The following is a 26,863-nucleotide window of genomic DNA, read 5'->3' on the forward strand; positions in this document are numbered from 1 at the left end:
TTTCACCATCCTGTTGCCATGGCAATCACCGTCTGGGTCCTTTACTATTTTTTATAACAACCATCAGCATAAATGCTTGAGGTTGGAGAGTTCAGAGAACTTTGACCGTCCTGCGATCTTTAGTCGGGAAAAACAAACTGCACTCGTAGAGTTTTTGTCTTCTACCTCAAATAATACCAACAAGTAAAAGACAAACTATTCATTCTTTATATGTTCCACATTTGTCATGTGATATGTAATAATAACACAAATAAATATAAATTAGTAGTTCGGATAAGCGGTAGAAAATGGAATGGAATGGAATATAAGTTATGTTTTGACCAAAAGATAAACAAATATATTTAAGCGCATTTAGCGAAGCCACCCCTGTTAAAAGCACAGCATATGCAGGGTTAGGTTTGTTTTGATGCTGGTTTCAGCTAGTAATGTGCTGGTTTAAGCTAGTCTAGTGCTGGTCCAGCTGGTTTAAAGGGATACTTCACTTTGAAATGAAAATTCTGTCATCATTTACTCACATTTGAGTTTTTCCAAATCTGTATAAATGTCTTTGTTCTGACAAACACAAAGAAAGATATTTGGAAGAATGCTTATAACCAGTAAGATTCTGCCCCCATTTACTACCATAGTAGTACTACCATGGTAGTCAAAAGTACCACAGAACTGTTTGGTGTCCTACATTCTTCAAAATGTCTTTGTTTGTGTTCAACAGAACAATGTTTTCCAACTATGGGAGTCAATGGGGAGGGGGATCTGTTTGGTGCATTTACTCACCTAAATAATGACCATTTTTGGGTGAAAATATCCCTTTAAGCCGGTCAAGTGCTGGTTCCTCACCAGTTTAAACTAGCTAAGGACCAGTACATGACCAGCAAACCAGCATTTAACATACCCAACCCAGCTGTTTTTTTCAACAGGGATTTCCCTTTTCTTACTGTAGATTAAAGCATTGCATACTCTTCTAAAGTGACTTCTTGAGGTGTCACCAGGGATGCTCTATCCACTGCACTGTATATGCAAAGCACTTGTTATTTAACCATCCTGTCCATTTCATCCATTAAATCAAAACCGGTACATTGATACACTTTAAACAAAATGACTTCCGCTTTTTCTTAATGCGTGTAATAAAATATCAGAGCAGAGGACAGATGCGTGATGAAACAGTGCCCTCTAGCGACCATTAAACTAAATGAGCATCAACAAGCAAGAGGAAACTTTTTTCATTTCTATTTATTCGTTTTTATTCGGAAAGAAATTAAATATACATTATTGCGTAATCACTAGTCTTGTACAATCTTTACCTGAGAAGAAAAAAATCGTTGCAAAATTATAAATACAGCTAAACATGAGGTAAACATAACCTAGGCTAATTTACAAAATAAAACGATACACACGAGAGAGCAGCACGTCGAAACAAGTGCCGTTTTAAACAGACATAAATAAAACATAAAAGCGTGTTTAAAAGATAAGTGTTTAAAAGTGCTCAGTCTAGTTTACGTTTCCCAGTAAAAACTCTCAGGACACTAAAATCCAGGCACTCCTGCTTTTACATAAAGTACAAAACCAACAAGAATAGTTGGCCCAAAAACGACAATTCGACATCATGTGCTCATTCTCATGTTGTTTCGAACTCAAATTAATCACAGGAGATGTTACAGAATATTTGTGGTTGACAGAGTCCCTATTCGCTTTCACTTGTTAGAAGAAAACTGTGTCTTCACAATTTCGTTTTTCAATGAAGACATTTGGGTTTTGGAAAAACACGAGGATGAAAAAAATCACATGTTCATTGTTGGTTGAACTACTCTTTAGTTTTCATCCATCTCAGTTCATCCAACCATTCACCAATGCAGAGCTACAGATTATAACGTCTTACTAAGAAGAAAAAGAGAACGTACAAAGTAGAGGGAGAGAGAGAAAAGTATTAAGTGTTTGGTGATACACAAAGCATGTTTCTCTTTGCCAACATCAACACACCAGTCTCTCATGTGCAAATACTACCCTTTAAATCCCGTAGACCGAGGACAGAACATAAGGTCTATATCCCCTGTGACACGCTGGTGGTGCATCTGGAAAATTCCCTACAGTAAACTTAAATTACAGGAGAAAGTAAACACAACTAAATTAATGTAAAGACACATTCAGACAGAACGACATGGGTGATAATACTTCAAATTTTGAGTGTGTATTTGTGATAAGAGTGTTTAGGTGAGCATACATGTGCAGTGTATAATATGTGAATTCTGTATGTTTATTAGTAAGTGACCATAAGTAAGTGTTTGTTGATAGTTTATAAATGTCGAATGCATTTGTGATTGTGTAACTCTTCGTTACGCATCATTCTTCATTTGAGACTTGTTTGCTTGGGTAGTTTAGGCGCCAGCAGCATTTCGTCCCCCTGAGGACCAGGCCCCTTCATCGCCATACTGGCACTAACCATTGCGGGATAGCTACGATTCCTCCTCATGCCTTCGTTTAGTGGACCAAAGGGTGATCCCGTCCTCCGAAGTCCACCAAGAGGACCTAAAATCGGGCCTGGCCTTGGAGTCCCTCCCCCTGCAGCCCCGGAAGCACCTGGACTTGCCAAGCCCAACCTTTTCAATTTATCCACCAAATTCAGATTATACATACTCACATCAGTTTGACTCTCACAATCCTTAGCTGGAGCCCCAGACACCCCCGCAACTTCTTTCAAAATGGACCGAGCTGGCTTAGAGGCCAGGAAGTTCTCATAAGACGGGTTTTTGAAAGAGAACAGCGCGGGGGTGTCGGAATCCGAGATGCCTGAACTTGGGCTGGGCGTGCAGCGGGTGGGGGAATTGGGTGGGGTGGTGGGTCGATGGGGGTCTGGAGATGGAGAAGGATTGACAGAGGTAGAGAAAAGTACTCCAGTTCCTCTATTCCAGCTCTGAGGCTGGTACACAGCGGATGAGATGCCTCTCTCTTGTAGGAGGCGCACGAGTCCCAGAGAGGTGCTGAAGGTTTTGGTGGATTCACGCAGGTTGGTGAAGGACTGAGACTGGGATAGACTCATTCGACGGGGTGTGCAGGGAGTGACGGCGGGCGTTGAGCGCAGACTGCTTGACATTACACAGGATGAGGTGGGTGCTGGGTTTAAACTGGAAATAAACAAGACGATAAAAGAATTATGAGCTGATTCGCTTATACTGTAAATGACTCAGTTAGAGGATTGGAAATTACCTGGGCGTCACCCTTGTTAGTTCATCAGAAGGATGGAGGATTTTACAGGTGGTAAAGGTGTAGGTTGAACTTGTATGTGCCATGCATTTGCCTGGGAAATACACTGAAAAGACACAAAAGTAGAAACTTAAACATCATGTGCAGTTGTGTATAAATTACTTTCTGTTAATATTCAAGCAATATTACACTTGTTTGCTTTGATTACATACAGCGTTCTTTTTGTAGCGTGTATGTCTTACTTGAGAACTCTATAGAAGGATGACCCGTGCTGAGACAGGGTGATGGGGATGGTGAGGGGACGTGGCTATTGCTAGAGGAGACATTGAGATTGGGTATGGTTGTGGTGGGGAGATTCTGGAAGTACTGGTCTCCGGGCTCATCTTCCTCGTAATCGGCGTACTGATACACTTCCTCTAGGTCCAGCTCCAACGGACGGTAGCCTTTCGGGACCACACCAGGCCGAGGATCCAGGATGCCGCCCAGATTAGGCTGAGCTAGCTCCTGCCAATGCTGAAGTGTCGCTGAACCTGAAAAAGGAAAAAAAGTCAATGTGAAAAGAAAATACACGTTGCATTGTTAATCCTGATAATTCTTCAATGATAATAAAAAATGAAGGAAATAATGAGAAAAGCAAAGGAAATGAGATGAAGTGACTTTATTGAAGATATATGACAGACGAAGAGTCAGATTTGAATAGATAAGAGGTGAAAAATTGAGGGGTACAAGAAATACACAATGAGACAGAAAAAAGCATGAAGGATATGACATCAAATAAAAACAAAACATGCATGTCTCTCTTTTTTTACGCTACAAAACAAAGACTCACAAACTGATTCAAATTAAATAAATAATGTCATCATTAAAACACTACAGTATATTACACTGTGGGTTTTACACCACACTAGAAAAACAGAACAATTTACATGCACATTTATTTTATAAATAAAACAAATGCAAAATAATTTGCATCAGCCACGTGATACCATGAAGGTGGGGTTTCCTGCATTAGCTCTCATTTTTAAGGAAAAATTCAACCAAATATTATAATTTAGTTATGATTCATTCATCTGAAAGTAATACTGTCAGAATTGTTATATTTGAGTGACATTCATTGATTCTTCTTAAAATGATTTTTTTATATAACATGATCACTATTGTAACTGTAACCAGGAGCGTGGCTCTCTGAAGTAAGAGTGTTTGCGGGGATGCATCAGCACCCATAATGAATTAAAAAGCATCATTGATGGTGGGCGTGGTCTCGAACGGTAACGTGGGCGTGTCCTAGGATGAAGATTTTGGTCACCTTCCAGAGGTTTGACAATCTGGAGCTTGTCGGGAAGATAGGGGCGGCTGGCCCAAGTCCCCAGAGACATGATGCTCTCGCTCTGGACGAGTCTGTTCGAATAATCTTCCACGTCCGACGGCTCTCGATTTCGTCTCTCTCTCTTCCCCTCAAAAAACAGGCGCTCGCTCAGGCAGTTCTGTCGCCGTAGTGAGAGTCTCCGCAGAGCGAGCTTGAGTTCCTCGGAACCCGATCGCTTCTCAGGACCCACACTGTAGTCAGAAAGTATGGAAAGTTATAAAGGCTGGCTAGACACGTTTGTTATCTTGCTCTAAAAGGAAGGTTAAAGGGATACTTCACCCAAAAATTAAAATTCTCTCATCATTCAATCACCTTCGAGTTGTTCGAAATATGTATACATTTCTTTGTTATGATGAACATAGAGAAAGAAATTTGGAAGAATGCTTATAACCAGACAGATTTTGCCCCCATTTACTCCCATAGTAAGAAAAGATACAATGGTAGTCAAAAGTGTGCCAGAACTGTTTGCTTTCCTACATTCTTCAAAATGTCTTCTTTTGTGTTCAACAGAACAATGAATTAAAAATAAGTAATTTTTCCTGCTCTGGGAGTCAATCGGGCCAAAATCTGTCTGGTTTTTAACATTCTTCCAAATATCCACATATTTTTGGGTGAAGTATCCCTTTAAGAGAAAGTCATTGACTTGTAGTTCTCATCAACAGTGTTTTTATAGTTCCCACTCACGCTGTGTCTGAGGCACCGGCCTCCAGAAGCATGGTCTGCGTACGGTTGTCAGAGGCACAAATGTTACTGTCAGAGTAGGCAGAGCTAAAGCAGGTGAGCATCTGATTGGATCCGGGGATGTTAGCAGCAGGATTAGCAGGACGCTGTCTCACTGATTGGTTAATGTTCTTTACAGTCTCAAACACACGTTTCTGATGGACCCTTTAAACACAAAGACATTTTTGTCACTCAATGCATAAAATAAACATCATTGAGTGCAGCATCAAATAATTTAAGTTACGGCTGAGTGATGGAAGAAAAAGACTTTGATAATACAATCATCTGTGGTTAAATGTTTTGCAAGGTTAAACATGCATGGAATGATTTTTCATACCTTTCTTCGTCGTTCTCTGGGTTCTCCAGGCTCAATTCCTTCCTCATGCTTCCCTCAATTTCAGCAGCTAGAGAGTCCTAAAACACACAGACAATATTTGAATTTGCAATCTGGGAGAAATGATATCACTAGTTCACAGATTAAAACCAAAAATAATCATTTTATAAACACATATCTAGAAATAGTAAATCTGGTCTATAGTACCATGTTTTGGAAGTCGATCTGGATAAAAGTATCCCCCAAATAAATAGACGAAGGTAAAACGTACCATCGGAAAAAGTCCCAGTGGATGATAGCGTCGAGGGGTTCCTGCAGACACGCTGCGGTTCCTCAAGTTCTTGAGCTCTTCTTGAGCCTCATGGAGCATCTCTATACACTCAGAGTATTTTTCTTCAAGCTCCTGCAGCTGTGTGTGGCAAGAAGAGAATCAAATATAGCAAACTAGATTCACGCAGAACTAATATGTGAATATTCTAAGGATTATATGACATCATCGTTGACATGTTGATGTATTACATATGGCATAATGTACCTCTGTGGTGAGCTGTCTCTGAGCGTGTTTAGCTGCCAAGAGGTGCTGAGAAAGTTCTTCGTTCTCAACGGCAAACTGTTTAAAACCCACACAAACACAGAGCTTTATAAATATATTTCCACAGTGTTTTTATATTATATTGGATGTTTTTATTAACTAACAGTTTTGGCTTTTTTCTGTAGGTCCACTATCTGAGACAGCAAGTGTGTGATTTCCTCCTGCTGGCGAGAGGCATCTTCTGTCTTTTTGGCCAGCTCCTCTGCTATGGTGGAGATCTGGATGCTGGACTCTCCTATATCAAGTGCAAAAGGAAGGGAAGTTTAGGTTTGGCATAAATATTCAGCATCATTACTCCACATAGGCCAAAGGCAAACAGCGTTTTACTTACTCAGCTCTCTGACACAGTCGTTTACCAACTGTTGTTCTTTTTCCTCATATGACTCAGTCTCAGACTTTAAATGACTCGCCTATAGAGAAAGGGAGAGGAAAATGTTGTGGCTTCATCATCATTTAGCTGTTTGGAAGGTCCAGTGTATGAAATTTAGTGGCATCTGGTGGTGAGGTTGCAAACTGCAACCTACTGCTCACTCCCCCTTTCGAAGCACAACGGTGGTTGACACAGGACTAACATTTTTGCTGACGGTGATCATTTATTTAGGAAACGCACTCTGTGGAGCAGTTTGTCCGTTTAGGGCTACTGTAGAAACAACATGTTGAATTCCAGGCAGTGTATGTAGATAGAAATAGCTCACTAATAAAAACATAACCCTTCATTATGGAAGGTCTTTATATACCTCTGAAGACATGGTTATGTATATTATACTACATACTATCAATAGAGCCTCAGAAAAGTTAGACATTAAATGTATTGTATATGTTATTTTAAAAAGGTCGCCAACCTGACTTCTGCCATCAAATAAATACACTGCAGGGTCATGGAGAGTTCAGAGAGCGACATTAACAGATACATTAATGTAATATAGATATTCTGATGAGATCACAGTTCACAGAACAGACAGACGCACACACAGTTAAAATCAATTACTTCCTCTCATCATTCTCAATCTTTCTTTTTTGCAAGCTGAAATAACTCTAAACCTGCTAAACAATCAATTTTTTCACAGCTTTTACATTTGTCAGGTAATAAACACATGAAACCTTAAAGGGGTCATATAGCGCGAACAAGTGTTTTTCTGTGTCTTTGGTGTGTTCTAGGCTGCCCAAGCATGTATCGGACAGGTAAAATTGCAAAAATTTAGGTGTGGGAACAAAAGATGCATTCTATCTAAAAGCGAATGCTCACCCAAACCTGGCTGATTCGCCTCGTAACCATCCCCCCACAAATCTACGTCAGTTCATGGTATGAGTCGACTAATGTTGCGTTCCCACCTGACGCAAAGGAAGTGTTAATTGTGAGTGATTTTCATGTTAAGTCAATGCAAAGACGCGAAAGACATCCTTCAAATATTTGAACTGGTGAAAATTTGCACCGCGTTAACCAATCAGAAGTAACGTGATTATGACGTAGCGAGCAGAGGCAGAAATCCTAAACAACAATGGAGGACAAATACATCCGCTGTATGTGGATACCCGAAGCTGTACGATACATCTTCTTACTTTTATCGTAACAGCAATAAAAAGGATCTTGCTTGGATGAAAGTGAGTGTGGAGGTTGGACAATCTAGTAAGGTTCAACAAATCAAATGTCAGCCATTTCGCAACGAGACTGGAGCTGTCTGACAGAAGCCCCTCCCATGACGTGATTTCATGTCTGTTGTGAAGTGAATTTCACGCGCGAATAAAGCGAGTTAACTCAAAATGTTCAAGCATCCAACTACGCAAGAATACCGTGATTTACCGCGTCTGGTGTGAACGCTCTATAAGACCGCCCAAATGTATGCGCAAGTCAGGTGGGCGTACCTGTCAGTATAATTGCTTTGGAACCTGATGTTCCCAATATGGTAAGAGGCGTTACATTTCTGTCAAACGCTTGCAGTATTTGACCAATCACTTCGAACTGGTTAACTGACCAATCATAGCACACCTTGCTTTTCAGAGCGATGAGCTTTGTAAAAAATCCACGCATTTCAGAGAGGCTAATAGGAGATACAAACATGCATGGTATGTGGAAAATACAGCGTTTTATAACCTTAAATCGTGTATACACATTCCGTTATATCTTGTCATATGACCCCTTTAACAATTATGAAATATTATTCAACAATAAAACAGTTTTTCCAGACAGATATGGTTTATAAATATCTTCATCCGTTCATCCATTTTTTCCTTGATGTGTGATGCATAGCAAACCCAGATAGTAAATAGAGGAAGAGAAAGCAAGTCCATCAAACCTGAGTTTCCATGAGCACAACATCATAATCTTTACATGTTGCGAGCTTGTTTGTGCCTATGCGTGTACCTCTGATCTGAGCGACAGGTTTTCCTCTTCTAGGTCCCGAAGTTTTTCCTGAAGAACGTCCAGAGAGGAGCCGCTGGGGGCACAAACCCTTGCCCTTCCACTGTAACATAACAACAGATGTAAAATGGACGCACTGGAATATCACTCTCCTACATTCTCAATTTCCAATGGAGAACTTTGTTCTGAGCTTGTTGACAACTGTATAACTTTCCTGGGCATAAACTGAACGATAACAAATAGGCCCTTAAGACACCTGACCTACAAATAACCTAACAGAAGCAGACAGAACAGCCTCCACTGGCTTTGAGAGAAAGATAAAAGAGGACAACGTTATAAAACAGTGAACTGACGTGGGCGATCCAGAGCCATCTTCACTCTCCTCTGCAGCATTTGTGTAAAACTGCAACAGCTCATCTTTCAGATTTAACTCATGGTGCAGCTGAGCCACCTGAAACACATGCAAAAAGTCTATAACAATTTCTATTTAAATATACATTGTCCAGCGTTCATTGTATGGGACTAACGGCACAAACATGCACCTAGCATCACCAAATGGACTTCCAAAAACATTGTCAAAGTAATTGATCTAAATTTCCTATTTTTAAACAAACAGGTTTTCTAAAAACCACCTCATCTTTCATTGCTTGGACAACAGCTTACACTATTGGTTAAGCCAGTGTTGCTGAGTCGGGCTGGTCAGGAGGCTCACACAAAACAGAGCAGAATCTGACAGCGCCACAGTTTCAATCTTTTTGAAAAATCTACTTTTAATTGTCACACATGTTATCTCAGCATAATAAAAGGGAACAAAAGAAAGTATTTATACCCACTCACCTCTTCCCTGATGGTGCCCACTTGTTCCTCCAGATATTCATTCTGTTCTGACAGAATGCGGTTCTTCTTCAGGAGGGACTGACCGATACGGGCAGCAAGCTCAAGGTCCCTTTCTTTCTATAGTATGACATAGAAAGAGCCAGCTTTGATCAAACTGTATTAGCAAATACAAAAAAGTTCATCATAAACTCACCTCCTCCAGAAGTCTTGTGACGGCGTCAATGTCATTGTAGGTCTTAGTCATCTGGCCCACTCGCTCAGCGCATAGCACTAAAACACAGAGTAAAGAACAAGCAGAGCTTTATACACCAACAGACCTGCAAAGCATTAGGTAAAAAATCTCTGCCTTGCTTAACTGTGAAATGAGACACGCATCATACTCTGTTCGACATAAACAAAGTGGAGAATAAGGCTGCTGGCTTGCTGACCACGCATCATCACGCTCGCATGAAAACATCACTGACAAATCATGCATGATTGCCGATACGACGGTTTCCATGGCGCTGTTACCCGGCAACCCCATCCACAGTCAGCCAGAATCAAATCACCCACTGTTTACTGTTATATCACACACTCGTACATTCCCAAAAACATCCTTAGTCTTTCTAAAAGTAATGCACAAGCCATTTACAGATAAAACCAGCCCACTGATACTAATACAAAGAAAAACCAACTACGATAACCTCAAAAAGTGCCAGAATTCCAGCAGTCCACATATACACACACTGATGTTTTACCATCGACACAATGCTCATAGCACCCCTCCAGCTCTAAATCTTCAGCTCCCATGATCTTGTGCATCCTCTCTAACTCACCTGGCAGAGAGGAGAGGACCAAACCAAACAAAAGCACTACAGTTTTCTGCTGACGGTATGGGATGATGTGAGTCAGTTGCAGCAACAAGAGTAGAATGACTATATTTATCACTACGATAAAAGAGAGAGACAGTGGGAGGGAATGAGAGAAAGGGGGGTTGGGGGGCATGTGGAACATGAAGGTAGTTCGGATGGTATTGATAACACAAGGTCAAATCTAAAGGACACTCGCTAGTTGACAATAATCTGTAGAGTATTCGTTTATGGGTCATTCCTACTAATGGGCAGTATACTGACATTTTCAGTCCACATCACATTTGTCTTTATATATAGAAGAAGATAAGAATACACATATGTCTTATAATGTTAGATATCTTATTAGTTTATTATATTACAATTGATGTGGGTGAATTTTAAATTGTTACATTGGTAACACTTTACAATAAGGTGCTATTTGCTTACTATCAGATAAAATGAACTAACCTATGTGCTCAATATCTTCTTCTATCTCTTTAGTCACGCTTTAACACGAGCCAGTCTCTTCAAGGGATAGTTCATCCAAAAATAAAATTTTTGTCATCATTTACTCACCCTCACTTTGTTTCAAGCATGTATACATTTCTTTGTTCTGATGAACACAGAGAAAGTTATTTGGAAATATGTTAGCAATTGAAGAAAAAAAGTGTTCTCGGGCACCTTTGACTACCATCTAATTCCTCCTGCTATGCTATTTAATGATGTCCCGGAACTGAAAATTACCAACATTCTTCCAAATATCTTTCTCTGTGTTCATAAGAACAAAGTCATTAATACAGGTAGGAAATTACATGAGGGTGAGTAAATGATGACATCATTTTTATTTTTGGATGAACTATCATTTTAAAAGGAGCTGCATAATCCTTCAAGAATTTTACCTTAATTTTATTTATTTATTTTAAGATTTTAGATGCTAAAACAGTACAAACATCACTAAATTGGCAATCTAGGACATTATTTACATGAGCAATCTTTTGCTTTATTTATAAAAAATTTAAATTATTCCAAATAATATAATTTAACAACCACACTGGCACATGCACCAGACAATCACGTCCATTCTAGAACTCTGTGTAAAAATCATTTAAACGCTGATGCATGTGCGTCAGACTAAAATATCAATATATCTGATACCCCTTAGGGGAGATCCATAACGGTTGTGTAACTAGAACCATTTTATTTGAAAAAAGGAAAGGATGCAAAAAAAGGTTATCAGGACTAATCCCTTTAATACTTATTGAGAACTAGGAGAAATGGCCAAACAAAGATATTTAGGGGTATAGGGTATTTTCCTTTAACATATTTTTATATGTAGCCTACTTAACAGATGATTTTTACCATTGACAATACAGTGTTATATACCAAAACAGTTGGGTGTACACAACAACAGATAACTGTAAAACAATAACTTAAGACATATATTCTTGCATTTATTACGTCCTCCTAAAATGCTGTCTCAATGACAAAAAAAGAGGGATCAGTGGCATCTACTGGCTAAACCATGTCAGTGATTCTTTCAAATTGACATTGTTCCTTAACAACAAGCCCTTTAAATGCTGAAACCATCAAAATCACACAGTCCACCTCATGGATAGAAAGGCTCAAACATTAGAGCAAAACCATCATAAGCTCCAGAAAATGTCTATGTATCTACAAAAAGAGGATCAGTTTGCTGACAACAAAACTGACTTCGGAACTCCCCTAAAAATATGTGACCTCCTGGGCACCTGCTTCCTATAATATTTTTGTACTGTCTATATGATAAGCAATGATTGGTTTAAACATTCTAACCAATTAAATGAATCATCAAAGATAACTCACACTTTAATGAATAATATGGCTCTTTCAACACAAACAATATCTAATCAATATTTTTAGTATGACCACCCATCTCACTCACAGAAGTAGTTGAGGGTCTCCTCAATCTGTTCGGAGGTGAGGTCTATGCGCGTGTCGGGCGAGATGAGAGGCGTATGGATCCAGTCGTCGTGCTCATAGCCGTACACGCAATCTGCCCTCAGCCTGTAGACTGGCAACTGCTCCTCCAACAGGCTGATAATCTCCACCTCAGGGAGCTCTGTGCTGTTGCAAACATCTACAAGAGAGAATAAGAGTTAAAAAAAAACATTCTGTTTTTATATATGTAAAGAAACACACAGGCTGACCTGTGATTGTTTCTGCGTCCCTGTAACGGGAGTGTAGTGGTAGAGACGCGGGTTCCTCGGTTCCTTCGCCTACATACTGCTCCTCTGGGATGGGACCGAGCTGCACGGGTTCTGTGGAGTCTGTTCTTGAGCACTCAGAACTGGACTGGTCCAGCTTGGCAGATTCTCAGTGAGAAACTAGAACATCTCCCATGGACAACCTCGCCCTTCTGTAAACATCACGCTCCAAGGATTATAACATTTACAGTACAGTTGACAGTACAAATGAAAGTACAATGAAGCACAGAAGTTTGAGACATTAAACTGTATTCATGTAACCTAAATTCAAGCGTGTTTACACAAACGAAGAAGATTATTGTCATTTTCAATAGTCAACGTTTTGTGTGTTGGATTAAAGGAGTAGTTCACCTTCAAAATAAAATGTTCTGTCATCATTTACACGCCCTCCTGTCATTTCAGACCTGTTTATGACTTGAAATGTTGATAACAGAACAGCACAGCCCACCATTCACTTCTATTGTAACCAATGGAAGTGAATGGGGGGGCTGTTAATAACATTCTTCAAAATATCTTATTTTGTGTTCTGCAGGAGAAAGGAAGTCATTCAGGTTTGAAATTACAAGAGGGTGATTAAATGATGACAGTATATTAATTATGAAGGTAAACAATTCCTTTAATTTAAATGTCGACGTTGCGACTTTCCCCTAAACATTACCAAAATGCTAACTAAAGATAGCAACTGGAATACATATATTTTTATAAATTCTATACTGTCCACAAAAATTGCATACATGTACTACCATACTATGAAATTGTTAAGCTAACATCATAATATTATAAAACAAATTTGACATATACACACCGCATTTAAAACAAAAAACATCGACTGTTAAATGAAGCTGTGACAGCCAAATCATCCTCTGCCTTGCCTGGAAAAGATCACGTGATACGTTTTTGTACCGGGCGTGTCTACGGATGTATCGTAACGACGTCACTCCGCATCTTCTGTTGTTCACCTTGCGTAAACAAACCATGGACACAAATCCCAGCTTTTACCAGCAAACTTCAACGAGCTTTGTTTTTGGTAGAGATGGATCAAGATCATGTTAGCCCATTCATATTACTTATAGAAATGAATTTGGTTACTTACAAGTGAGCTGACTCCAATCAATGCGGAAATTATTTAATCCATGTATCTATCTTCATCCACATAAAACATTTAGCAAAAATCGATGAAGTGCCTTTTCAATTTAGTAGTGTTGACCACGGTGAAGGTGAAACTGAACTGCAATGAAGCTGCAAAATGTTTGCTTTTGTCCCAAATGCTTTGAGAACCGAGTCTAGATTTGTCGGATCTTAACTATTCTAGTGACAGTCAGCTTGTGCCGAAGCCAGCGAAATCATTCTCTCCTTAACCTAATTCCCCGGTGTGTATCTTTATGGCCCATGCTGTATATCATCACCTCTTGTATCACCTTCTTTCATTCTCACTCTCTGATCGCCGCAATGCCCGTGACGTCACATCCAGACGACGATGCCTGCGCATGTCTGGCGCTCCTGCAGCACTGAAGACCAACGAATGTCACAAAAAGGACGTGACACAATTTTGCATTCTCTCGGTTTTTATTGTTCCATATTTTTCATATTTGTCTTATAGTTAGAATAACATTACGTTTTATATATCTTCTAGAGATTTTTGTCCGTAGATATTGCAGTGGTTTGCTTATTCAGAAACGATGTGTTTTGTAAAGACATAAACTTTATGAGAGTGGATAATCAAAACAAATAAAACGTCATCAATTGCATTTAAAAATGTTACCATAAACAGAGGCATTAAGTTTGTGGTGTGTGGCGAGTCGGGATCTATTTCACAGCTTTGCTGCTGGGGTTGTGCTTCCTTAGCACACTAGAGTGTGTGTGTGTGCTGGCTGTGTTTCTGTAGAGCAGGGTGGAACCAGTAGGCATCACAGGTTCAAGTGGAGGGAGAACGATGCTGTCTTTGCGTAAGAGAGAGCGGATCTCATTCTGTAGAGCTTCTATATCTTGTGCTTGAGCTTCCACAAACTGATGCAGCCTCTGAAGTTCCTGTTTGTCAGCCAGATGACGGCCAGGGATCTGACTCACCTTAAACAAACACGGACAAATATGTGGATTTTAGGACTTAAAGCTATTGTTAGGGTGAATAAGAAATAATTCACACATATATACACAGAAACTACCGTCTTCCTCTGTCTGGAGTTGAGCTGATCATCCAATGTGTTTTTCTGGCTGAGCAGGCTGTGCATTTTGCTCAATCTCTCTGTGTTCTGTTGTGTGATCTCAGTCAGGGCATCTCTAGCTTCTGTCACTTTTGCCTAACGTATATGTGCATGTATACAAAACACACAATAATGAACAAAACCAAGGCAACAAGAAGAGCTGCTCTATTCTGAGCATTTCTAATGATGTGTGTACCTCCCAGTGTTTCAGCTCTTGTATGTATTTAGCTTCTTGTTCTCTGATCTCCTGTCTCATCTCCTCCAGCTTCCTGTTACCTGACAGAGTCTGCAGAACTTCAAGGTCAACCAGCCTTCCAAACTTCATCAGCATCTGCTGCTCACTACGCACTTCTGACTCTAAAACCAAACAACATTGGCCCCCATTGACTCCATTATATGGACATAAAACCACTAAGACATTTCTCAAAATATCTTTTTTGTGTGTTCCACTGAAGAGACATTACCAAGTTTTATATGACATACAGGTTAATAAATGATGATAGAATTTTATGGTGGGGTAAAAATTCTGTTTAAACAATCATTGATATGATTCCTGTTATTGCATATGCATGTCTCTGACCCTTTATTCTGGCCTCCATGTCTTTGAGGTCGTGCCTGAGCTGCACATGTTGATGTCTGGCACGTTTATACAGCTCTCGCTGTTCTGTCTTCTCCTGCTGCAGTTCTTTAATGCGCTTCTGTAGACGCTCCAGATCATCAGTGTTCAGCACCAATGCAGAGTCTAGTTTACCAGGCAACAGACCACTACTCACATATTCTATCTGCTCAGAAAGAGAGAGAGGAACATGCTATTTGTGCTAAATGAGGAATATGAGCATTAATACAATGAGCACTTATGTGTTGTGTTCACACCTGATGGAGTCTGAGCGGCACCACCACATCCACTTCATTAAGCTTCTGCTGCTTTTCTCGATTGATGAGCTCCATATCGCCCTCTGCTGCTTTGCGGTTGTTCTGGACGATCTTCTCCTAGTGAGGATGGTTGAAAACTCAAACAAACTGGGAAAGGCAGAGTAGTAATGGAGGAAGTGATGATAAGATGCATTTCTCTTACTTTTTTAGACAGTGCATCACATTCCTTCTTTAAACTGTCGATGCTTCTCATCTCCTCCTGAATTTGCTCCTCAACTTCCAGACGGCGTTCACGCAATCTCAGCGTGCTCTCGAAGAGCTCAGGATTACAGTCTGAAACACATGCGCATATACACGAGATGACATTCATATACAACATACATATCAATTTACCATATAAAAAAATAGAGAATAACAGTTTTTATGTACTTCTCAGCAAAATACTTAAATTGCACTTAAGTATACCAGACTTACTGATAAAAGAGTCTAAAGTCTTGTAATTATTCTTGGCTAGAAGTTGACTATTTTGATTGAATACCCTATTAAAGTAAACCAATAGTGTACTTCAAAGTGTACTTTTATAAACTAAAAACTGTACTACAAGTATTAAACTAGTAAACTCAGTATACCACTATATCACTTATAGCCTAAAGTGCAAACAAAAACATAAAGAGCATTTTCCAATCAGCATTTATGCGCCCTTGAAGGGCCCTTCCCACGCCATATGTAGTAATAATATGATTTAATATGGTTAAAATATAGTATAAGATAATATAATTTTATAGGAAAGTGTTTAATATGTTTGATAGCTACTAAGTTGTTCCTTTACCATATATATATATATTTTTTTTTAATTCCAAGTGGAGTGAAAAAACAAGGGGAAATAAGACATAATTAGACAATATTCAACAAGAAATATTAAATATATTGTTTATTTTCAATAACTGAGTGCTTGATTCAGAATGCGGCGTTGTCAATGTATCATTTGGCCAGTCATTCCCTTTGTGAAGGGAGTTCCAAACGCACACACGATAGATATTAATGTCCTATACAGTTCAAACAGTTCACTTCAAGGGCATAGGAATGCTCACTTCCGTTTTAAAAATGCACATAGTTCCTCATTGTTACACTTGAAACAAGTATACTTTTGGAAACTTAACAGAGGGCCGATTTAGTCACAAGTTTGCCTAAAATAGTACTCTAACTGTACGTTTAGACCACCGCCGTCGAGCGTGTCAAAAATCGCTCTGGCCACAGAGCTTTTATGATGGATGGGGATGTTGATTTTACCTGATGGGCACACTCTGTCGTCCAGCTGAGCTCCAGACTCAGAATCATCGTAATCCTCATCATTATCCCTGTCTGATTCTTCATCAGAGTCTTCATCACTGTCATCATCTTCCTCTACATTACCGCCTGACAAAATAACAAATAACGTTCTTACAAAACACAAACAAATGTACATTTTTACACACACAAATTATATTCTGGTATATTGTCAAAAGAATTAAACTCAGCTCACATTTACTTCCACTCGTTTCCTTTTTCTTTACCCGTTTGATCTTCTTCTTGAACACTCTGGTAAGGAATTCCTCAAACTTGTTGTTTTCACCAAGTGAGGCCCGAAAGGCAGCCGCTATAGATTTCTCCTTTCCCTGAAGTTTGTGGATCTCTCTCTTCTTCACCTCTATCTGGTGCTTATGCTCGCACATATTTGCCTAACACAAGCAAACATGCAATCGTTAACAAACAATTCTGTCATGTTCATAAATAAAAACATCAATGTCTCTCTCTAACCGCAATCTCATTCTCTTCCTGTATATAGTTATTTAGTCTCTCCTGTAGAATGCTCTCTCTCTTTTCAAAGTCCTTCAACAACAGCAGCTCTTCAAGCAGGGTCACGTGTCTAAGATCAGCCAGTTTCATGTACACATCCAGCTCCTGCTTCTCGTGACGCAAGATGCGCAGCTCTGCGTCAAAACTCCACACTGTCTCCTCCATCTGCAGAGAGACAGTTCATTAAGAACACATCGAAGGCGTATTTGCAATTATTCAGCCCATGGACATCTCACCTGTTTAAGAATTGTGTCCTGCTGATGCAGATTTCTAATCTCCTCAACTTCTCTTACTTCCCTCTCTAGCTCTGTGAGTTCCTCCTCCTGCCTCTGGGAAAGCGTCTCGACCACACCTCCATCCTTCATGTGTGTGTTCTGAGCATCGTGCTCTGTGTCTTGTGTCTCCTGCTCAAGCAGTTTCAGGATATTCTGCCCATCCTCCTGCTGTTCATCCAGACCTGTGGAAACCATTTTGGCTCTTAGGGCGGCAAAACGTTCCAAAGTGGCCCGGGTGTATCTGTGTTTCCTCTCGGGCATCTCTTCTGGCATCAAAACGGGCACAGAAGGCAATGGGCGACGCTTCTCGGGTGGCAGACGCTGCTGAATCATCTGCAGCTGGTCCACCTGAGAATGAAGCTGAGCAATGATCTCCACTTTACTGTCTCTCAGAGCCATCACACAGGCGTTCATCTCAGACTTCTTCTCGTAGATCTGTAACATATCATAAAATCACACCCATATGTATGAGTCGAATCATGTTTGAGTCTGATGCTTTCAAGATCAAGTTTGGGTTTTGTTGATCACCTTCTTCTCCAGTTCCACAAGCTGCACTCTCTTCTTCTCTTCGTTCATTCTCATGTGTTCAGGAACAGTGAAGTCTTCTGCCGTTTTCAATTTAAAGTCTCCCATTTTTTCCTTAGCCAATCGAATCGCTTCCACATCCTTGGGGTCTTCATAGTCCTCGCTGGGCTTAGAGGCATAGCTGTGCAAAAATGTTACACACAGGATTTGGTGAAACCTGATATTTAAGCTTCCTCTTTGAAAGAGGATGTAAGCAAGGTAATCTCAAAATCAAATTTCTGTTATTTTTTACTCACCCACATGACGTTCAACATGTTTTAAGACCTCCTGATGGTGCGTGTTCACAAGAGCACTTTGTGCGCAACTCTGTGTTAAAAAAGCAGACGCACGCTGTATATAAGCTGATCTTCGCAAAAGATCTTCGATATTGAGGAAGACTTGCACTTTTTTACTCAACCATACAAACCGAATGCGCATTAAGTGCATCAAGTGCTCTCGTAAACACGCACCATAGACTGGCAGGACAGAGGAGAATAAATGGATTAAAGTTGTTATTTTGGATTTTTTTTTCACACATAAAGTATTGTTGCTGCTTCAGAAAAAAATATTGAGCCATTATGAGCGGATGGACCAATTTAACAATATCTTTAGTACTTTTCTGGACCTTGACAACAACTTACTATGATTTCTATGAGGAGGCCTTGAAATCTCTCGGATGTCACCTAAAATATCTTTATTTGTGTTCCGGAAAATGCTGGGAGGTCTTAAAACATGTTGAACGTCATGTGGTGAGTAAAAAATAACTACATTTTTGGAATTTAAGATGAACTTTTCCTTTAAGGCTCTTTAGTACAATGAGTATTTTATTTATTTATATTTTGAATTAGCTTTCATTGATAAATGTTTAGTTTTAATGTTCATTTTTGTAATTTCTTTGCTTTGCTTTTGGTATTTTAGCATTTTTCTATTTTGCCATTTTAGATAAATTTTATTTATTTTCAATGTATCATTTTATTGCCACAGCTTACATTTTTTTTCTTTCCTGTGGCAACAATTTTATTTTTGTTTAGTTTAAATTTCTTTAAATAAGAATAATTGAATAATATTTATTTAATTTTATTTTTAGGAAACAAAATACTCGAATGCAGTTTTAATAATATAATATCGGTAACACTTTACATCAAGGTTCCCTTTATAAAGCAATTGTAAATGTGTTCATTAATGATTAATAAGTAATTTACAAATACATTATAAAGCAGTCATAACTGCTTAAATAAAAAGGGATTCTAACCAAATACCTGCCAAATAGTGAGCCATTTTTAACTCACATGTTATAAATGCTTAATAAATGTGAATACTTCCCAGGCATCCACTTTCTTTAAAGTGCACTTTCACGGGCTATTAATACTTCTTAATATATGATTCACATCATAGATGTAGCCTTGTGAGCATTCTGTTTCTACAGTAAATAATAAATAAATGTTTTCTAGTTTGATTAACTATTGGAAGTAATTGAATCACTAATAAAACCTTTATATAGAACCTTTATGTACAGTGTTATCATCATATCATATAATATTATTATATTTAATATTCTTATAGTAAACTATAATAGACTTGGTTTACACCCATGCTGAGCTCTGTTCAAATTGGCTTTACCCAGTGTGAATCAGGATCAGAAATACGCACACACGAATGCAGTACAGATGCACTCACAGTTCTTCCCAATCTTTTTTTCTCTTCTCTATCCTGGCTCGGGCTTTCTCTGCTTTCTCCGCAGGTTTGCGCAGTTTCTCTGCATCTCTGCTGGCCAGTTTACATGACTCAGACTTCATCACACCCGCCTGACCTGAAATCAGCTCATCCTGAACTGTTAGACAGAGAGAGAGAGAGCATACTCAAACACGAATTATAATATTACAGGTAGAAGTTACAAGCATTCACAAACAACAAACGAACTCTTCTCTTACGTGAAATATTGCTGATTTGTTTAGCGGGCTCTGCTTTGTTCCACCAGTGAACTTGTTCCACAGGTCCCCCTCGAGAGGCGTCTCGGTTGCGCTGATGTAGATGCATTTGTATGAAAGAAAGAGCCAGCAGCCTGTAGGTGGAGATCTTATGGCCACAGTCAAACGCATACACTGTGACCGTGTCCTGAACCACAGAGTCCCAGAACCTACAGAAATGGACAGTGAGATTTAACAGCTAATTAAAATGTAAAACATCAAAGAGAAAACAAAAGATGTGAATGACCATGGAAATAAATAAATATATATATTTTGAAACCCTGTAGATCAATAAAAATAGTTTTAACAATGTCAAGTTTATGGGTTCAATTCCTAGTCAACAGACAGTCAAAAGCTTTGGATGAAGTTACATGGTCTGTAGTTTGTTAAGGCCCAGGCGATGTCTCTCCTCCTCCCAAGCAAGCTCTCTCCTGACCTCCATCACTTTCTCTTCCGTCTGTCTTTCAATCTCCTCGTGGAAGCGTGGGTCCAGCTCCAACTCCTACAAACATGAGGGATTATGGCACTGTGTCAGTGTAACCTTGACTCTTTAATAAGTGCACTTTGTGCTGAGTGTATGTGAGTGTATGAGTGTCTGTGCACCGAGCGATGAAGGCGGATGTGTTCGGGTAGGTTCTGGTTCTGCTCCAGTAAACCTTGAAATTGACTCTGAAGTTCCACCAGCCTCTTACGCCTCTCCAGTTTCCTCTGTTCTGCTTCCTGAAGCATGCGGTCCAACTCCAGCTTCTGTTTAGCTGTTTCTATGCTGCACACACACAATTTATATAAATCTATATCCAATAATGTTAACCAACACTAAAAAACCCTATCAAATGGTGGGTTTGATTCCCAGGTGACACACATACTGCATAAAAGTGTATTTATTGAATACACTTTGAAGAAAAAAATCTAGAGGGCCAAAAATCTATATTGTATTAATTTAACATAAAAAGGTATCATAATGTATATATTTTAAATAAAGTAAAATAATTTGAATTATGTAACACAGTGCTCATTGTAATCAATGATGCTATTTAGATTTTAATCTAATTTAAAAAATTGTTGACATCCAATATGCAATACCTAAATGAGCCACCAAGCGGGGCAATTGCACATGGGTTGAAAAAACTGGTTCGTAATCTCAGCCCTGACTATATTTTTCAGATAAATCTTTCTTCTGTGCAACATAAAATAAGTTATTTTGAGAAATGTCTCATTTGTGTCCTTGCAATGGAAGTCAATGGGTGCCAATATTATTTAGTTACCAACATTCTTCAAAATATTTTGTGTCCTGCAGAAGTCATACAGATTTGGAATGAATTTATTATTGGGTGAACTATCCCTTTAAGCTTGACTGTATAATTTATTTAATTGATTAACACTGTGTCACCTGTAAGCAGATGGATCGTCTATATCCGGAGCTGCTTTCTCCATCTCCAGTCCGGCCTGTTTTTAAGGAAAGAATAACGCAGACAAAATTTAAACACGTGCCAGCCCACCAATCATACATATACGCACACGCGTATGCGCGCACTAACCCGTGGGGAGGGCACTTTGGCATGTTTGAGCTGCATGGATCTCTGTAGTTCCTCCTCCGGCAGACAGCTGAAGGAGAAGATGTTGCCGTCCTCTCCTGTGGTCAGAACGAACATGTCATCATAGCTGCAACGGATGTGCCTCACGCTGCCATACTGGTTGTCATGGATGTTAAGCGCCCAGTGCGCCTGCATGGAGCTGAGCTGATGGTCTGAGGCTTGTATAGGGAAAACTCTTATACTTCCATCCTCCATACCACAAAACATCAACTGCCTGTTGGAACTAAGAGAGGGTGAGACAGAAATCAGTGTTGGGGTAAAGACAACAACATTTTGTTTAGGTCTTCATGAAATAAAAATTGCTGCTTGTTAGAACACATTACTTGTTATGGGGTAAAGAATTCATTCATACAACTCAATATACACACACAAAGAACGTTATTTAATAAAATTCTAAAAATGCATTTTGGATGCAATTGTCACGCACACAAAAAAATATAAACAGAGAAGCCTCACTTGAAACTGATGGTGAGAATAGAATTATGATCTGTGTCCTCCACAGGTATGAAGGAGAAGGGCTCATCTTTCCTCTCTAAGGCATCTTGGCTCTGCTGTTCAGAGAATTTACAGTGGTACAGATACCCCGAGTCATAGCCACCCTGAAAGACAGAGAACAATGGAATTGTATTATTCAGTTAAGTTTTAAGTGAGAATTGTATTAGTCATGTTTTACACTATGCATTTGTCCTGTACACTGTATTTTGTCTGGCCATGTGAGTATGTGTACCATAGACAGCCAGAATGAGCCTGGTGCTGAGTAAAAACCACAGTGTAGAGGACTGGGTGGAGATGGAATGTACAGAGGAGGCAGTGCATCTTCCTCTTCTTCTTCTTCCTCCTGTAGTTGCTTCTCTGTGTCATCTGACTTCTGCTCTTTCAACTTCTTCAATCGTTCTTCTCTTACTTTCTTCTTCTCTTCTGTTCTGGCCTGTCTGAGTGCGATCTCTGCGTCTCCCTGCACACAATACATATACAGATACTTATATCTATACAGCCATATTTTTTATAAAAATAATTATTGATAGAAATAAATAAAGCGAGCACAATACAAAACAGGCAAGAAAAAGGGGAGATACAGTAACTGGTTAACCTTTATACGGGACTTGATGCTGCTGAAGCAGAAATGGATTGTGGGAAGGTCTGAGAGCTGGAAGGTATTTCCTATGGTCTGATGGTCAGCTTCAGGACACTGAACTTCAACAACATGACCATTCTGACAGAAGATCAACAGAGTGCTTTCCTCCTTTAAACACACACAGTCACACACACACAAACCTTCAGTGTGCTTCAATATCACACAGTATATGATAATATGTCAGCTAGTATATCTAAGATGCTTTGACACAATTCCTCACATGAGACTGAGGTGACCACTGCAGACCTTGCACGGAACCTGGGACAGTAACAAACCCAACCGGGTTGTACTTCTCGCCCACCGTAAAGAAGAACACAGTGCAGTCTGCACTCTACAAAGACAAAGAGCAAAAGCATCTCACATAAAACGCATTAACCTTTCTCAAAACCAGGCTTATTCAACACGTACCCCAGTAGCCATGATCTTTCCAGTTCTCTCAAAAGCAATGGCAGTCACAGATGCATTATGGGGTTTGAGAGCTTGTCTGAGGCGGAGTTCAGCATCTTCTGTGTGACTCCGCCCAGCAACCGTGTACAGACTCTGAGGGTTGAACAGCTCCAAGATACGCACAACGCCGTCGCTGAAACCCACAACTAGCTGACTCCCGCCATTGTTCACCTGTAAAGACAAACCAAACACGTCATAAACATACATTGAGCCCATGCAAAGAGAGATAGGAGCTATGATTACATCTCTAAAAACTACAAAAATAAAAAAACCATGCCAATGAGAGAGAAGAAAGAGGGAGAACGATCATTTACTTTTCGCTTGTGTTAAAAATCCTTACAAGGTTTGTTTTCATTACCATGTCTGAGGCCCAGGTCAGCGTTGTTCCACCCTGTTTGAAGCGGCTTACTGTGAGCTCTTTCTTTGAAAGAAAGTCAAATACCCTGACAGACGCTTAGTAAGACAAAAAGGACAGTTGTCATGGCTCATATAAGCAATGAATATGTATATATTTGCTCAAAGTTGTCTTACAGTCAAGAGCTGTAGTGGCCATTAGATGGCTATTTCCGGAAACATCTAAGCCTTGGATGGCACCAGAATGAAATGAGAAGAGACATTGAGTCTGCAAAACACAACAGCGAATGAAGACCAAAACATGTTTATGAAAATGTCTTGTTCATCAAGAAAAACGAAATTGACTCACAATGTTGGAAAATGACAGATCCAGCTTCCAAATCCCACCATTAGAGTCCTGTTAAAAATAAAAATAAAACAAAATCAATATTATTATACGAGACTGGCAATAACATTGTGTAATTACAAAAGGATGTGAACCTGAGCAAACCAGATGGAGGATTCTGGAGCAGAACTCTTGACCATAGAGAACAGGCTGACGTTACGCCCTATTAGAATTTCATTCACAGGTTCGATCTCAAACAGGCCAGTGTCATCCACTGCATCTGCTGCGTCTATGATCTCCAAATTCCAGCTCTAAGACAAAGATCCAAACATCAAAAATATCAGTCAATTTTAATGGATTTGTTTCAAACTGAACTGAGGTCAGACCTTTCTTACACAGCAAAATTGGTGCGGTAAACTCTACAATATAAAACTAGTACAAACCCTTACTGCTCCATCAGAACCTATTGTCATTAATTCTCCCTCATCCACATTAAACTGGTGAATGGTTCCAGCATGACAGGTGCGTTGTCCTTTACGACATATTTCTACCTTTATTAGACCCCCTTCCCAAAGGAGCATGTTTCCACAATCTGATCCTGACACCACCTGAAAAAGAGAGAAAAAATATGAATTTGCTTAAATAAAGGTGTAAAATGAATTTTGAAAGTAATTTTGTGCAGACAAATAGGTAGTCCCGCCCCCAAACGAATGCCATTGGTTGAGACAAACAAAGAAGATTGTATTTCTGTTTGGTGCTGCTATAGTTGCACAGAAGTTACATGTGTGTGTGTGTGTGTGTGTGCATGTTATATTGTGCTAAGACAAACCTTGCCATCAGGAAGCTCCACATATCCTTCTATATCTGTTACTGTTGTTTTTCCGAATCTTCCCAGCAACCCTTGCAACTTTAAACCAGTGAACGTACTGGCCATTTTCCAAAACCTAGTAACCCACAACCTCTTTCAATATGTATACATAAATGGCACTCAATATTAACACAAAGTATAGTCATCTTTAAAATTAATAACAAAAAAAACACATTAGCTAGTAAATTAGTACTTGTAGAACTCTTATAAAACCTGATATGTCCAGTGCCAGAGGTAGTGAGCTGTCCGACACAGTCTTGAGAAAAAGTGACTCTGTAGATTTCCTGAGAATAAGCTTTATTGGACAATGTGACCTGTTCTTGTTTCCAATCCCAAATGGTAAGCATATAGTCCGGAGGTCCACCCACACTCGCCAGTAAAGAGCCATCACGGTTAAAATCCACAAAGCTGTATGCGCGGCCTGTACCTTCTGTACATTAAACACAAACCAGAAATAAGATTTCACGTGCAATTTTTGTGTTCATTCTTTTAGATAAATCAACCCTCCCCCGCAAATCTGTCTGAATGCTTTGGTCACAAATCAGTTTGAGTGGTTGTCTAGTGAACACCATTAGGCTCACGTAATGCGGCGGATGAAAACTACTAGTAATGCCGTTGTACCTCTGAGGATCCTGTACGGCCGCAGGGAGGGGTATTCATATATGATGATGTTAGGCTGATGCCCCTTTTCTGCCACTGCCAAATACTGCTTACTTGGGTGTGTCTTTGAAAGAGACAAAGAAATAATTTGACCATGGTTCCCCAAAAATCATATGTTAAAAATGAATTTGTCTGAGCATAATTGAAGTGCTATGACTATTTTCAAATAATTGTATTATTTTTATGTTAGACTATTGGTTTATTGCCCCAATATTTAACAGATATACAGTCCTTTAATATTTAACGTGTCATGTACCATGATAGCACCGATTCCTCCTCCACTGCTTGAGCGGATGTGTCGCTGTTCTTTGGTATGTATGTCCAGTAGGACAAGCAGATTTCCAGCTATGAAGGCCAATGTGTGCTCATCTAACAGCTGCAGGTTACCCCTCCGTCCACAGTCATAGCCAAATGAATGTCTGGGCTCAGTTTAAGGAGCGAATGAACGTATTGGCATAGGTTTTAGAACATGCTCATATTAATATTACAATGTTAAAAGAACTTTGTGACCGTTTTCCCACATTTATATAATTCATAGTTTTTTATGCGTTTTTTATTACATTTATTACTGTAAATCTACGACTAGCTACTCTACTGTATATGATTTTAAACTGATTTCTGCCTAAATGACAAAGTGAGGTATAGGATACGAGAGGTGTAGCAGATTTGGGGGGATGTTGGAGTCTGCAGTGATGAAGGGTCTGGAGCACAGCTCCTCATAGTTGTAATACATGTCATCTGGAATGAAACACTTCTGCTCTTCCTCAGGGTTTCCATCACACTCCTCATTCCCCTTAACATTCGTCTGCTCTGGAACTACAAGGACAGATTAACACAATAACGGGTTACAATAAAGTGTGTAATTGGCACAGATCCACAAATACGAAAATACGAACTTTAGAATTAATTTTGTACATTTTAGCTTACATATAAAATACTTGTATAATCCATTATATTAATTTTAATACTAAAATGCGTAATTTAATTATTATTAATTTTTCGTGGGATCTTAAAATGATGGATATTGCTTTGGTAGACAGTAGGCTCACGTTAATTGTTAATAAAAACACGGAGATCAAATGTCAACCGTATTTCCGGTTTCCTAAAACGTAACGGTTCATAGTTTGTTTGGCTTTAAGAACTATAAAAGTAATCGCAAAAACTTTGCCAAACTTTTTTTTCTTTTTGAAGATAAAGAGTGTTATTTCACCTTGTGAAGTAACTTCATCGTCAAGCTTCTCGGAGGCGTCCATCTTCGTTTGGTGTCGTTGCGTAGCAACCGTACAC

General features: G+C 39.4%; 2 protein-coding genes across 4 annotated transcripts; both read right to left on the reverse strand.

Moving 5' to 3' along the window:
* Window positions 1–1,211: 1,211 nt before the first annotated feature.
* trak1b (trafficking protein, kinesin binding 1b) lies at window positions 1,212–12,550 on the reverse strand. Its single transcript, XM_056741268.1, has 16 exons — window positions 12,420–12,550; window positions 12,155–12,349; window positions 9,597–9,673; window positions 9,404–9,520; window positions 8,920–9,017; window positions 8,570–8,669; window positions 6,539–6,617; window positions 6,312–6,442; window positions 6,151–6,225; window positions 5,887–6,024; window positions 5,619–5,695; window positions 5,246–5,446; window positions 4,502–4,752; window positions 3,438–3,725; window positions 3,199–3,301; window positions 1,212–3,116 (listed from the first exon to the last, which is right to left on the reverse strand). The coding sequence occupies exons 3-16, from the start codon at window positions 9,645–9,647 to the stop codon at window positions 2,342–2,344; spliced, it is 2,484 nt and encodes an 827-aa protein (XP_056597246.1). The 5' UTR covers window positions 9,648–9,673; window positions 12,155–12,349; window positions 12,420–12,550; the 3' UTR covers window positions 1,212–2,341.
* LOC130415506 (cilia- and flagella-associated protein 44) lies at window positions 12,497–26,863 on the reverse strand. Of its 3 annotated transcripts, none has more exons than XM_056741264.1 (34): window positions 26,787–26,863; window positions 26,227–26,392; window positions 25,833–25,995; window positions 25,538–25,640; window positions 25,130–25,346; window positions 24,878–24,992; window positions 24,492–24,656; window positions 24,204–24,359; window positions 24,073–24,120; window positions 23,901–23,991; window positions 23,728–23,822; window positions 23,331–23,540; window positions 23,143–23,253; window positions 22,878–23,030; window positions 22,515–22,742; window positions 22,244–22,386; window positions 21,731–22,010; window positions 21,583–21,638; window positions 20,796–20,958; window positions 20,564–20,694; window positions 20,157–20,362; window positions 19,903–20,056; window positions 18,190–18,367; window positions 17,623–18,096; window positions 17,348–17,551; window positions 17,073–17,268; window positions 16,841–16,966; window positions 15,753–15,883; window positions 15,551–15,667; window positions 15,258–15,459; window positions 14,874–15,034; window positions 14,639–14,773; window positions 13,570–14,543; window positions 12,497–12,628 (listed from the first exon to the last, which is right to left on the reverse strand). In XM_056741264.1, the coding sequence occupies exons 1-33, from the start codon at window positions 26,827–26,829 to the stop codon at window positions 14,283–14,285; spliced, it is 5,382 nt and encodes a 1,793-aa protein (XP_056597242.1). In that variant the 5' UTR covers window positions 26,830–26,863; the 3' UTR covers window positions 12,497–12,628; window positions 13,570–14,282. The 3 variants fall into 3 exon arrangements, with proteins under 3 accessions (XP_056597242.1, XP_056597243.1, XP_056597244.1); XM_056741265.1 differs by lacking the exon at window positions 26,787–26,863 and adding an exon at window positions 26,626–26,645; XM_056741266.1 differs by lacking the exons at window positions 25,538–25,640; window positions 26,227–26,392; window positions 26,787–26,863 and having other exon boundaries at window positions 25,833–25,959.

The sequence above is a fragment of the Triplophysa dalaica genome, chromosome 25 (assembly GCF_015846415.1).
Source record: "Triplophysa dalaica isolate WHDGS20190420 chromosome 25, ASM1584641v1, whole genome shotgun sequence".
NCBI lineage: Eukaryota > Metazoa > Chordata > Actinopteri > Cypriniformes > Nemacheilidae > Triplophysa > Triplophysa dalaica.